The following is a 13,040-nucleotide window of genomic DNA, read 5'->3' on the forward strand; positions in this document are numbered from 1 at the left end:
GGCCACGAACCCTGGGAGAGCAAAGGGTAGCGGCCCACAGACGATCCGTCCCACCCCTTCCTGGGCGGCGCCTTTGGTACCCGCCTCCGGCTCAGCCCAGAGGTGGCTGCATCTCGCCGCTCCCGTTCACTCGGGACTCTTAACTGCCACAGTCCTCTATCTGCCTTGGTTCCCACTCTCACGTCGCAGCTGCATCCTGAACTAGCAAAGTGCTTTGGCTCCTTTTCAATCACAGAGGCTCTCTATGAACCGAAAACGGTAAAACTAGGATAAATATTTTATAAATGGCGCTCTGAAAGCACCGCTCAGACAGACAGACACACACTCAACGGGATTTCTATGCTCACACAGGCTCTCCACACAGAACGGCGGCATTTCCTCCCGTCCGAGTTTTGCTCCAAAACAGATTGAAAAATGTTTGTGTTGTTGTACTGTACACATCAACTGCACGAGGCCATCAGCCAGGGAGAGGTTTAAACATATGCACTCAACTGCAGGGCTTTGAAGAACGCTGTAGAACAGCACGGGGATGGTCCCTTCCACTCTGCTCTCTGGGACCGCCACCCGGCGGGTCAGGAGCTGCGCCCAAGTGATTTACCCTGTGGACACGGGGCCAGAGGGCTGCCGCCAGCTCTGCACTGGTCTGTCCAGACGTGCACAGGTGCCCGTGAAAGCTGTCTCAAGAGCAACGCTACTCAGCTTTCTCTCCACCTTGGAAAATGCCCAGACTTGCATGGAAGGCCTTCCCCACAGACACACACAGTCAGAAATGTCTGTGGCTGTGTGCACCGGACACGTTCTGGTGTTTAACTCTATGCTCCTAAATGTCAACTTTCCCAGGCCAATCCATTTGCAAGGTGAGCGGGGGTGCCCTACAAATGAATGAACCAAGAGACCCCTTTATTTGACTGTTATGGTGACCAGAATTGACACATTTTACACTTTGCTAAAATGAATAATGCTCTTCCAGTGTACTTGCGCCGTCTCTTCTCTTCAGCGTCCTCTGGTTTAGAACTTGAGACAGAACTGTGTCTTTGCTACTTCGCTCCGATACACTGATGGTGATGCTTTGTAACCGAACGGCTGCCTCTGCCCTGGGAGCACAGTGTGGCCTCACCTACCCTGCAGATACCCTGCCTCCTTCCTCATCCAAACGTGCCCGTTCCCAGGCAAAGGTAAGAGAAAAGGAGTAAACGCAGTCACGACTCAGCAGTTCTACTCTAATGCCAACTTGCCATGGCCACTAAAGGTTTGCGGTTGCTCACAGGAGGTCAGGATAAGGTGGGGAGCTGGTTGTACGCTGTCATGCGGCTCTTTCTCTTCCTTCCAGAAAGCTTACCGGGACGGAGGTATCACGATCTGCCCCGAGAGCTCTGTGGGCAGAGCTGCACGCTCCACCTCAGGGCAGGTACAGGACGAGGTCCAGGCCTACGTACCTGTGGGGTGGGCACGCTTTACCACAGCTTCCTCAGCACATCCTTGTAGCGGGTCCCTGTGACCGGGCAGCTGTGTAGCACGTGGCAGGCAGGCAGAGCTCTCCCAACCCATCCAGGGTTATAGCCAGGCCAGGACGATGGCAGCAGCAACCCTGCCCCCACCGTACTGTGGCTGTTTTCTGAGGACCTCCTTCCTTTCTGGCACTGCAGGATACTTTAGGCTCATTCTGTGCATGTCCTACCCCAGCCCTAGAACCAGCCATTCCTGCAGGCAGCTCTGCAGACGTGCTGCTAAGCTCCGTGGTTGGCACCAGGGCGGCCTCTGGTCTAGAGCTGCTCTCTCCCCCATCACTGAGGTGTCACCCTTCTGAGTGCTGTGTCCAAGGTTTCCTACTGCGGCTGGTGGGAACATGGACTTTCCCTGCCCCTCTGCCCCAGACCCTGTTCTGCCTGTTCCTTTCTGGTGGTTCCTCTCTTCGGCTGCTGGTGGGTTCCTCACGCGCACGTGCTGCTGGACACCCGGGGGAAACCGCTCTGAGGTCTCCGGAGCACCTCTCTGGGCAGCTCTGCCCTCCTTGCTACCCGGCCTGGCAGATTCCAGCCGCCGTGGCCTCCCAGACGCCTAACTCTGTGTCCTCGGCTTAGAGACTCCTGGGCTTGGCTCAGGTCCCCCGCCCGGCGCTGAGCCAGGGACCCGCTCTGAGCAGTGAGCTGGGCTTGCCTTGGCCGCCCCCGTCACAGGGATGCCGTCCTGGGCTGCCTGACGTCCAGTGTCTGAAAATCACAGCTTCATCTATTTTGTCCAGATTTTTAGTTGTCTAAGGCAGGAAGGTAAACTCAGTTCCTGTTACTCCGTCTTGGCCTAAGCAGAAGTTCTGAGGGTCACCACACAGAGGGTCCCACTTAGCCTGTGATGGACTTTCCCGGGACACTAGTCTTGTCGAGGTCAGTAACCTGCAGTGAGTCATCTCCCAGATGAGCAGGTACAGAGCTTTGACCACACTGCACCGCACGGCCACAATAACAGAGCGGGCATATCTGTCATGGTCGCACAGGAGATTGCCGGAGATGTAAAGTACAAGTAGGATTAAACCGGGAGGCCCTGTAAGTCAAAATGCCTTCCTGTGTGTTCGACAGGGCGCCAGGGGGCTGCGGGGTGAAGCCGCCTTGCCAGGTGCACCTGCCCTTCCCAGGAGACAGGGCCCTGGATGGCCAGCGGCGGCCAGGGGTTTACACGGAAGCAGCCCACAGGAGAATGACTGGTTTCCCGGGACTGTCCCTGCTGCCCGCCAAGCTGGGAAGAAGACTCACCCACAGTGTGAAAGCCCCACTCAGCCAACGAGGGCGCGGGGGGGGGTGCGGTGCGGCTGGAGACGCCCCCCGGGGCTCTCCGTCTCCAGGAGCCACGTGCAGTGACACGCGCGCACACACTCTTATGGAACATAAACAAGGAACTGTAATTTTCTTCTCAGTTCCACTGTCTTAGGTCTTCACAGCCTTCTTCCCAAGACAGCGATCCAGGCCTTAATGATTTGCAAGCAAATTTTAAAACCCTAGGAACCTTACAGCAAAGGAAAGAACACTGTGCCGTTGGAAGTGCTTCAGTCACTGTAAATCGGAGGCGCTGCGGAGGGAACTTCCTCCAGGCAGCCCATCCTGCATGTCGGGGACCCCCGAGTGGCAGCTCTCCCTGTAGATGGCAACACAGAACCACACGGACACCCTCAGCTGGCGGATGCTACTGCTTTTGCGGTCCTCCTTCAAGCAGGGGGGCGAGGTGGCTGCAACCAGGGCAGAAAGACAGCCAAGGAGCGGCCGCCTTCCCTGCTCTGCTCAGAGCCCAGCGCCGGGCCACGGACGCGCCCTGAGCACGGGGTCCACTCCCAGCATCCCCAGCCTCAGCCCCCGCCCACACCTTCTGTCCCCCCAGAGCAAATGGGCACAGAGAGGAAGGAAAGTGTCTACCCTCATAAAAGAGTAGGAGGCTCCTAATTAATGAAGTCACCATAAAGGACCCTGAAATTCCCGGCTTCAGACGTGGAGTTTCTTTTAAGACTCGTTTACGGTCACGCGTGGCCAGTTAGCAAGGGTCTCGTGAAGGCTGGCTCACGGGCCAGGCCCCTGGCCTCAGAGGTAGTTGATGTGCTCGTCTCACAAACAGGGGGCTTGTGAGGGGCTGAGGCGGGGGCGGGGCTGTCAGCAGCGGCCACCTGTCCGGAAGTTCTACGTCCAGTGGGCGTGCGACGGAGCTCAGCTGAATGACAAAGAAGCACTTGCAGTGACTGCCCCTGCTTTCACCTCATTCCCTTTAGGACAGCTGCCTGGAGTCAGAGCCGTGAATCCCCACACCTGGGAGGCCCCAGGACAGGCCGCAGCTAACCGTGCAGGACCTACTGCTAAATGAGCACAGCTGGCCATTGACACGGCCCCGTGATCTCACGTCCCGACCGAGAGTGCAGTGAGGGGCTCGCACAAAATCAATCCAGATATAGATTCAGGCTCAAACCCTAAGGAAATCCCACATATCCTGGGCGAGTCTAAGGGATGGAGGTTTCTAACAAAAATACGATGCTATTCGCTCCCATATCTGCTCGTGACTTAGGGGACAACGTACAACGCCCTTTGGCTCGGGCGCACTGCCACCACACCGGACTCTTTGCCGCTCGGCAGACGTGCCAGAAGCTTCCAGGCCTGTGAGCTTTCATCCTAGCACGGCATCCTCCCCACCTGCTCTACCTGCTGGATCCTTGTCCCTCTTTGAGGTTCGATTTGGCCGTCGCCCTCCCCGTGAGGCGGCCCCAACGCCCTGGCGACAAGGAGCAGGTGGCCAGGGCCCCTTGCCGCGCCCCCCCGGCCCTACCGTTCCCCGCAGTCAGTCGGGCACCCCTGCACCCCACCGCCTGCCTTCGGCTTTGGGCCGTGAGGCGGCGAGGCGGGGGCCGGCCGCACTCCGCTTGGGGCCTCCAGGCCTCACAAAGTGCCTGGCAGGACGGCGGGCTCCGTGAGAGGAAGGGGGAGAGGCTGTGCTCCACGGACACGGGGCTGCCAAGCAGACGGACGTGCTCTCTCTCTCGGTCTCCTCCTGCCTCGGGAGGCGGCACGTGTGCTCCACGGATGGTCTGGCAGAGCCGAATGAGCAGGGGCCTGGTGCTGGGCAAAGCCCCGGACTGGACCAGGGAGGCCTGCTTAGCCTTTCTGTCCTGCAGAGACTTCTGGGCGACCGAGCAAGTCTGTGGTGGGACTCGAAGGAACGGTCCCAACTGGCCCTCATCCATTTGGAAGCGTCTAGGCCTCCTCTGTGGTCACGGGCCTGCATGCAGCCGGGCCGGAGCAGCATCGGGGCTTTCTGACGCTTGGCCTGTTTCAAAGCTCACTTCTGAACTCTCACCGTCGTCAGATGCTGAAGTTGTTTTCAAAACCATGTACTATTGGAATAATCGCTGCTCCCCGTCTGCTCACGAGAAATGACTTTTACGAGTGAGGCTGCGTGCCGCCCCCCCCCCCCCCCCCGCCACCGGGGAAGCCCTGCTGCTGACCCTGGACCCGGGTCCACGGGACCCCGCACGGCACAACTGTTTCTTTCAGCAAACACGGTGACGAGGTGTGACCCCATCCTAGTAAAGGAAAGCGGGAAAAGGCCGCACAACGGGATAAAGTGAGTACCAACGAGCAAGCACTTCGGGGCCTCTGTTGGGACGAAACCAAAACATGTGGGTTCATCACGGCGCTCGGGAGGAAGCCAAGCTGCGTCCGCTCGGGTCTTCTTCACAAAGGACGGGGCTGCTGCCATTTCCCGGCTGCCCCGAAGTCTCAGAAGCTTGTCTGCCTGCCGCTCTGCTCACCTCCACCAACACCTGGCAAATCTCGAGGCTGAAGAACTAACTAGCAACAGAATCAAGGGAAGAGGGGTAACGGGGGGAGGAGCTGACGGAGGCCGGGGGCATCTGGTCGACCCTCCTCTAGGGACGGCCAGTGAGTGGCCCGGCACGCGGGGGTGCAGCCCCTCCCTTCTGGTCAGGAGCAGGGCTACCAGCAGTGACCCCAACGTGCCTTCCAGCCTACAGCCTGCCCCGGGGTGATCATTACCGAAGCAATGGAAATTGCTTCCCGCTGTGGGCTTGAGGGGATTAAACGCCACAGGAAGCGACGCAGGACCTCGGCCGCCTACCCCACGGTGTGGAGAGGGGCCGCGGGAGTGTCCACTGACCCCCGAGCGGGACGGCTCCCCGCGGTGTCGCAGCCAGGCTGTGAGGCCTCCCACGCTGGCACTTAGCAGAGGGACTTGGCCAGTAGCTCAATCCGCTTTTCCCTCTGAGCACACCGCTAAGTTGAAACATACGGATTTCCTAAGAGTTAACATAGTTAGACTTCGGAAAATGGCGATTTCAGGTTTTTGCAGCATTTGCTATTCACTTGATGGTTTATTTGCCCAGACCGTAACTTGTGCAGCACTTTGCAACTGTGAGTGGTACTGCTACAATTCTGGTCACTTCTCCACCTTTAAGGACAAAATGTTACCACTTCTGTACTGCAAGTGCTATGATTTTTCCTTGCTCTGGAAAAACTCAGTAAGCTTATGGAGATCACTGTGCTTCAATAATGATATTAATAATAATAACTGTAATAATAACAGCACATAAGTGTGTACACGAGCATTCCACATATACGAACTCATTTATGCTTCACAACAGCTCTGAGGTAAGTGCTGTTATTACCTCCGTGTAAGAGGAGGAAACCACTTAACAGGATTCCGTAAAACAGACAACGACCAAAACTAGAGGTGCACGGCTCCCCAGTGCAAGTAGGTTCCACATTTTAGATCTTCATGACCATGCGTCCTGTTCGTATGTTTCTTTTTTGGCTGCTTTGGAGAAATCATCACACTTGCAGCTTGACCATCCACAGTCACATTAGAAACCTGTTCATTATTACCATCTGCATGTGGATCTGAGTTCTAGCATTGAGATATGACTTTCCCTTTTTCTGGACTTCAACGAGCCATTCTGAACCACTGATCCAACCACTAATGAAAAAGACAACTTAGCACATGTAAATATCAACATGCAAATGAGACAAAAATACATCTGCAGATAATTATACCCTTTTAACTGATTGTTAGCTGAGAAGTAGCCAAGATGGTCTCTGTAGCGTATGTTAAATGTTTAATACCCTTTATTACCATGACTTATTAAGAAAAAAATCTGACCAGTGCTAAAAACTTTTTAAAACTCTGATCATACCCACAACCACAGGAAGGACAATCTGGCATTGTGTTTGCTAAAGCCCACCAAGGGGAGGTGACACAGACCTGCCCGGAGAGGCAGTGAGCGGAGGGCCAGGGGCGCCGGATTAGAGGCGGGTTACGGGGCCCACACTGGGAGGCACCAAGGGTTTGGAGGATCCCGGGAGCAGGGGAGGCCAGTAGCCTGTGCCTGTGTAGCATCTCCTAGGGGTGGCGGGACCTTTCTAGGAGCGATCAGGGATGCAGGGCAGACTGAACATCCAGAGCAGAAGCTTCTAGAGCCCTGATGAAAGGCCATCGTGCCCAGCTTTGGACAGAAGCAGAGGACCTGTTGGCCTTTAAGGGCCCCCCAGGCGTGGGCACAGAGAGTATCACAGCTCTGGCCAGTGTGGCGAGGTGGAGAGTGCTGCTTCCCACATTCTCAAGGCTTTCTCCCAACCTGGTATGTGTCCATGTGTGTGGGGGGGGGGGTGCGGGGGGAGAGCGTATGAGACGGATTAAATCCAATTTAGACAAGTAAAGGGACATGCCATTTCTCACACCCCAAGCTGTGTGATAAAATGTATACCTGCTATAACCCTACTACGAAGAATGCAGTGGGATAACTGCAAAAATCTCTGATCTGATCTTGTATCTTACGTTCCTCTGAAATTGTCAATGACCAGTAGACCCACAAGTTTCCCCACTAGGGACCACCAGGGGTCCATGAACCTTATTTTACCAAACAATGTACCGATCCTAAGTAACAGGAAAGAAGGGAACTTTCCGCACCAGGCAGGTAGTAATAAGCACACAACCAAAACGTTGACCTGATGTTGTTTGATTACAGAAAAGTCTGTGCCTTCAGAATCATTACACACTGTGAAGAGCTGCCATCCCAGGGGTTACCACAGGACCATCATTCTTTGGAACCATAACACATAATCCACAAGACCTGACAGTTACATTTGTTTTTAACGATTGTCTGGATTTTAGTAAATGAGAATTTGAGGGAAAATAATTTGTTCTGGTGTAATTTACTCTTTCTTTCCTTCCTCCCGCACCCCTCATTATTTTAGCCTCCAGTGTTTGGGGCACAGCAGCGCACTGGAGGGAAGGGAAAGCCAAAACAAATTCGCCAAATCTTCATTAACGAAAATCCAAGTAACCAGAATCCTCAGACAAGCTTTACCTCACTGTCTTATTTTCCTTGTAGAAGATGGCACACTGAGCGTTTATTTTTAAACAAATGAAACAAAAACTTCCTAAATATGGCCTAGGGACAGTCCAACTTTAGCTCAGAACTCATATACCTTCTAAAGTTTTACCCTAAGAACTGGGCTGCACTAATTTGTTAAATTGGTTAATTGCCTTTCCACCAGGTTCTAGGAATACTTGTGATCATAGCCCATTAGGAAAACATTTCAATTATCAAACAGAAATTAAAGCTAAATTTCAGGGAGAAACTAAAAGCACTTTCTGTATGAATTCTGATTAATAAAAATATTGAACTAATCAGAATATACACGTCACAAAACATTTCAATTGACTGAGGTTAATCAAAATGGACACCATTACCCCTGCAGTCATTGCCCGCTACCAAAAGTTCACTGTATTCCACCCCCTACAGCGAAGAAAAATGCCACCAAAAATCTGAGTGAGTATATACTTTTCTAAAGGAACACTTTGAAATATTTCACTTTCTGGTGCCCCGATTACAAAGCATAAAACCCACTTTCCAACAGGGAGAAAATTGTTTTTTGTTTTTCTTTTTGTTGTTCATTTGCAGACTCTTAATGAAACACTTAAAAAGGTTATATACCACTGGCTTTCAAACGTCCCAGATTTGGGGATACATTTTATAAGTTTTACCAAATTTCTAATTTGGGGGGATATCAAGAACAATAGTGTAATAAAACAGAAGTCAGAGAAAGGCCTACGTTAAAAAAAATAGCCAGTATGAATGTGAAAATGGGGTAAGAACACATATACATACATATCATAACTGCTGTATTTATATCTGACAAGTCACCTATCTATTTTCCACCTACATTATTACTCCAAAGATCTATTTTAATATTTATTGTACGTGTTAATAAAAATGAGTAGCGAAGAGCACGGCGCTCAACCCCACGCCATGAGTGTCCCGTTAGAGCACAAAACAACTTACTAATAAAAAGGTCTTGTCCGAGTACACTGAGCGTTGCAGTTAGCCTTTTCATTTGCTCCCATTATCTTAAAGTTGACACAAAGTGAAGCACTCCCCACTTCTCATTTATTTCATTTAATGACTATTTCTTCCTCATTTCTGCTGTTCTTTTACGGATGAATCCAGAGAAGATGAAAAACCAAAGTCCCACCAGCACCAGAACTGTCAGCTCTTGATACCAGCACTTAAAAAACTGTCTGTGCATAGAGAACAGACCTGTGGTTGCCGAGGCGGAGGGGGAGGGAGGGAAGTATTGGGAGTTTGGGATGATGAGTAGAGACAAACTGTCACACAGAGAATGGATAAACAACAGGTCCTGCTGTAGAGCACAGGGAGCTACAGTCAATATCCTGCGATAAACCAGAATGGAGAAAATGAAAAAGAATGTATGTATATGTATAACTGAACTGCTTTGCAGTACAGCAGAAATTAACACATTGTAAATCAACTCTACATCAATATAATTAAAAAAAAAAAAACTGCCTGTGACAGAGAACCCGTCATTCTGGATTCTAAAAGGACATCAGACGCCTCTGTTCAGCAACACCCCCCCCAAAGATGCTGCTGTGCGCATGCGCAGTGTCTGGTCTCCGGAGCCCCGTGCGCGGTGCGTGCGTGCTTCCACGTTCACGGTCAGGCTCCGTATTCACACGGGGAGGGGACTTACTTCCGCTAACTCCGGGCCTTCCCAGAGCCGGGCACCGGCGGGTCTCTGACTCCCCAAGGGCTGCGGGCCTGGGCAGATCACCCCGATGAATGAGAGAACCCCAGGCCTCCGGCGCCCGCCCCCCCCCCCCTCCCCGCCCTGCAGACGCGCCACAGGCAGGCAGCCCATTTGTCTACCTTGGCCACCAAATCCCACGGGGCCTCCCAGCCTTCGCCGCAGGCTTTTCAGGCCTTGAATCTTATTTAATGTTCATGGGAAAAAGCAACTGCTGCTTGCTGGGCCCATAAACGTCTTGTTGAAAATGAATACCTTGCTTCAGCAAAGGCACGAAAAAAAGCGTTTATCCTCTTCTGAGGCCATTTGGGAAGGAAAACAATCTGCCCGCGCACAAAGGCGGGGCGTTAGAGGGCCCTGCAGGCCCCTGTGTGTCTGACACCTCACTTCCTTAGCAAAGGTGTCAAAGAGGTCGAGGATCTTTATTTGATTCTTTCTCCAAAGCCAGGTGTCCCCCTCAAATACGTGTCACCAAACACAAGTGCAGTGAGCAGTGAGAATCATGACAGCAGATTACCACCGCTTCTGCAACATATATTTTTAAAAAGCCCCCTCCATTTATAACCCCAAAAGGTAACTAAATGAAACCAAGCACATGCTTGTTTCATCACCTACTATAGGTATGACGTTCAATAAAAAATAGAACAAAGAAGGAACCATGGCAACATAGGAAAGCACCCTTATATTGTTGTCTGGGGACATCAAGTTTTAAATTCCACTAATCGGGAAAACAGTTTATAGGTACAATACAGTAAATGGATGTGTTTGTATCACCATGACTTGCAGTCATGGCATCTTCCAAGCGCAGTTCAGACGTGGTGTCCTGCACCCTGTCCAGTTGTGTACAGAATGCCGGGTGGTTTCTGGGAACAGACACAAGCTGCACTTTCTCTCAAAGCACAGAGTGCATTTGGGGATCAGAGGTCAGTCTGACACAGTTGAGTGGAAACGGCCCTGGGAAGGTTTGGGGGGCACCAAAGGCGGCTGTGAACGTCACCTGGGTCCCTGCACAGCACTGGTTCTCAAACTCTGCTGCACGATAAGGTCACCTGGGAGCTTTAAGAGTCTTGACGCAAGACCTCCCTCCACACGTGGAAACTGAGTATTAGCAAGTTTTTTAGAGCTCTCTGGGGAATTCGAATGTGCTGCCCGATGTGAGAACCAGCGGCATGGATGACTGCCTTTCAAACGCCAACGTGCACACGAACCTCCTGGAATCTTGGGGAGATGCGGATTCTGATTCAGTAGGTCTGGGGTGGGGCCTGAGGAGTGCGTTTTAACAAGATCCGCTGGCCAGCGGACTAGTTTATGTAGCAAAACCAGAGACGATGGGAAACCACTGCAAATGTCTGTGCGGGGGTGATGTCATCAAAGCTGAGCTCTGCCATGATGAAGCAAACGCCCCTCAACGTAAGCAGATTTAAAGGGGCGGGAAGGAGGTAGGGGACCAGTAAGGAAGCAACTGAGAGGGAGTCAGACAAGTCTGAATGGGTCCTCAGGACGAGTAACCCCGGCTCACTCAATGCCACCCACAGGGGCTGCTGCTCGGGGGCGGGCTTGTAAAAGGCTCTACGAGGCACGCAGAGCCCACAGGAAATGAATCTACTTTAACTACGATACATAAAATAGATCACCAACAAGGACCTACTGTACAGCACAGGGAACGCGGCTCAATAGTCTGTAATAACCTAAATGGGCAAAGAATCTGAAAAAGAATGGGTACTTGTGTGGGTACAAGTAAATAGATAAATAAAGTGCTGTTGGTAATATCCCATGCTAAGAAAAGAAAAAAGAAGAAAAAGAAAGAAAAAGAAAAAAAAAGAGTCTACTTTAGTATCTGGTCCTTCCCCGAGGTCTGAGTAACTGAAAAGCACAGGGTGGGTAGGAATGCTAGTGCCTGACTTCTTGTGGAAAAGACTGTGTTACCCCCTCTCTTCTCCTCTCCTTCCAGCACTGGTGGGAGGTAGGCACGGATTGTCACGCCTGCCCTCTTGCGCTGATACTGTGCCCATGATGTGGACACGCAGACGGGTGGACGGAATGAGAAACACTTCTGTTAAGTGGAGATTTTCAGGTTGTCTGTTACCGCAAACTTAGCCTGGCTCACGTAATCTCGACTGATGCAGCGACCAAGAGCCTCCCCTGCCTGTGGACCAGCCCCAGGAACCCAGCAGAGGTGAGCTGAGGCTTGTAGTGGCCGGGCGAGCCCGCTGATGAACTGCCCAAATTCCAGAGAGGCTGTGGCTGTGGCTTAAGGACCCTGGTCCTAGTGACCCCATGACCATGGGACCTCGGGGGACGCTTCACAAGGCCCACGTCTCAGAAGGGTTTCCTCAGCCCTGGAAGCGCTCCTTGTAGATAAGATGCTTCTGAAAGAAGCGCTCTTGGCTGGGTGCTGTCCTCCCTCTCTGGCCCCCGCACATCACGGCGGGAGAGGCCCAGACATTATTACCTGGCTTCCCCCTCTGCTGTCTGCTCCAACCAGACTCCCCCAAAGCCACTTTTCTACATCCAGAGCTTTAACTAAAGAGTGTGCCACCAATTTATTGTTAAGAAGATTCAAACGATATTGGATGCATTTTTTAAATTTATTTTAAAAAATTAATTTATTTATTTTTGGCTGCGTTGTGTCTCCGTTGCCGCACAAGGGCTTTCTCTAGTTGCGGCGAGCGGGGGCTGCTCTTCGTTGCAGTGCACGGGCTTCGCATCGCGGTGGTTTCTCTTGTTGCGGAGCACGGGTTCTAGGCGCGTGGGCTTCGGTAGATGTGGCTCACAGGCTCTACAGCGCAGGCTCGGTAATTGTGGCACATGGGCTTAGTTGCTCCGCGGCATGTGGGATCCTCCCGGACCCAGGCTCGAACCTGTGTCCCTTGCATTGGCAGGCGGATTCTTAACCACTGCGTCACCAGGGAAGTCCCTCGGATTTTTTTTTTTTTTTTTGGCGGTACACACGCCTCTCACTGTTGTGGCCTCTCCCATTGCGGAGCACAGGCTCCAGATGCACAGGCTCAGCGGCCATGGCTCACAGGCCCAGCGGCTCCGTGGCACATGGGATCTTCCCGGACCGGGGCACGAACCCGCGTCCCCCGGATCGGCAGGCGGACTCTCAACCACTGCGCCACCAGGGAAGCACGGATGCTTTTTTAATTAAAAAAGATAAGTGTTGCTTTTAAGCTGAGATGTAGCTTGAGATTCTTCTCCGACCTCTCACTTCACACCCAGCCAAAGACAGTTCAGAGGCCTCCAATGTCACTCAGCCGAAGTCCATCCAAAATTAGATACCTGAAGGCTGCAAATGAGTGTAAAACAGGTCCTGTGCGAACACAGTGGGAAAACAATGAGCTGAAACCACTTCAAAGGCCAATCATCAACTTGTATCTCATGATTTTGTCTTTGTTTATTGAAAGTCAGACCTATTTATTACTCAGGTGAATAATGAGCAAAATGTCCTAG

The 13,040-nt window shown here is 52.2% G+C and overlaps 1 protein-coding gene across 17 annotated transcripts in view; it reads right to left on the reverse strand.

Moving 5' to 3' along the window:
• FARS2 (phenylalanyl-tRNA synthetase 2, mitochondrial) overlaps positions 1–13,040 on the reverse strand; it is a 454,626-nt gene that overhangs the window by 128,708 nt on the left and 312,878 nt on the right. Inside the window, exon 8 of one of the 17 annotated variants that reach the window (XM_067006817.1) lies at positions 12,159–12,900. The exons of 15 other annotated variants lie outside the window; for them this stretch is intronic. In XM_067006817.1, coding sequence (XP_066862918.1) covers positions 12,837–12,900 — 64 coding nt within the window. In that variant the 3' untranslated portion in view covers positions 12,159–12,836. Of the gene's footprint in view, positions 1–12,158; positions 12,901–13,040 lie in introns of those variants that run through there. One more of the 17 variants, XM_067006807.1, reaches the window with a different exon arrangement.

This window comes from Kogia breviceps, chromosome 10, assembly GCF_026419965.1.
Source record: "Kogia breviceps isolate mKogBre1 chromosome 10, mKogBre1 haplotype 1, whole genome shotgun sequence".
Classification (NCBI taxonomy): domain Eukaryota; kingdom Metazoa; phylum Chordata; class Mammalia; order Artiodactyla; family Physeteridae; genus Kogia; species Kogia breviceps.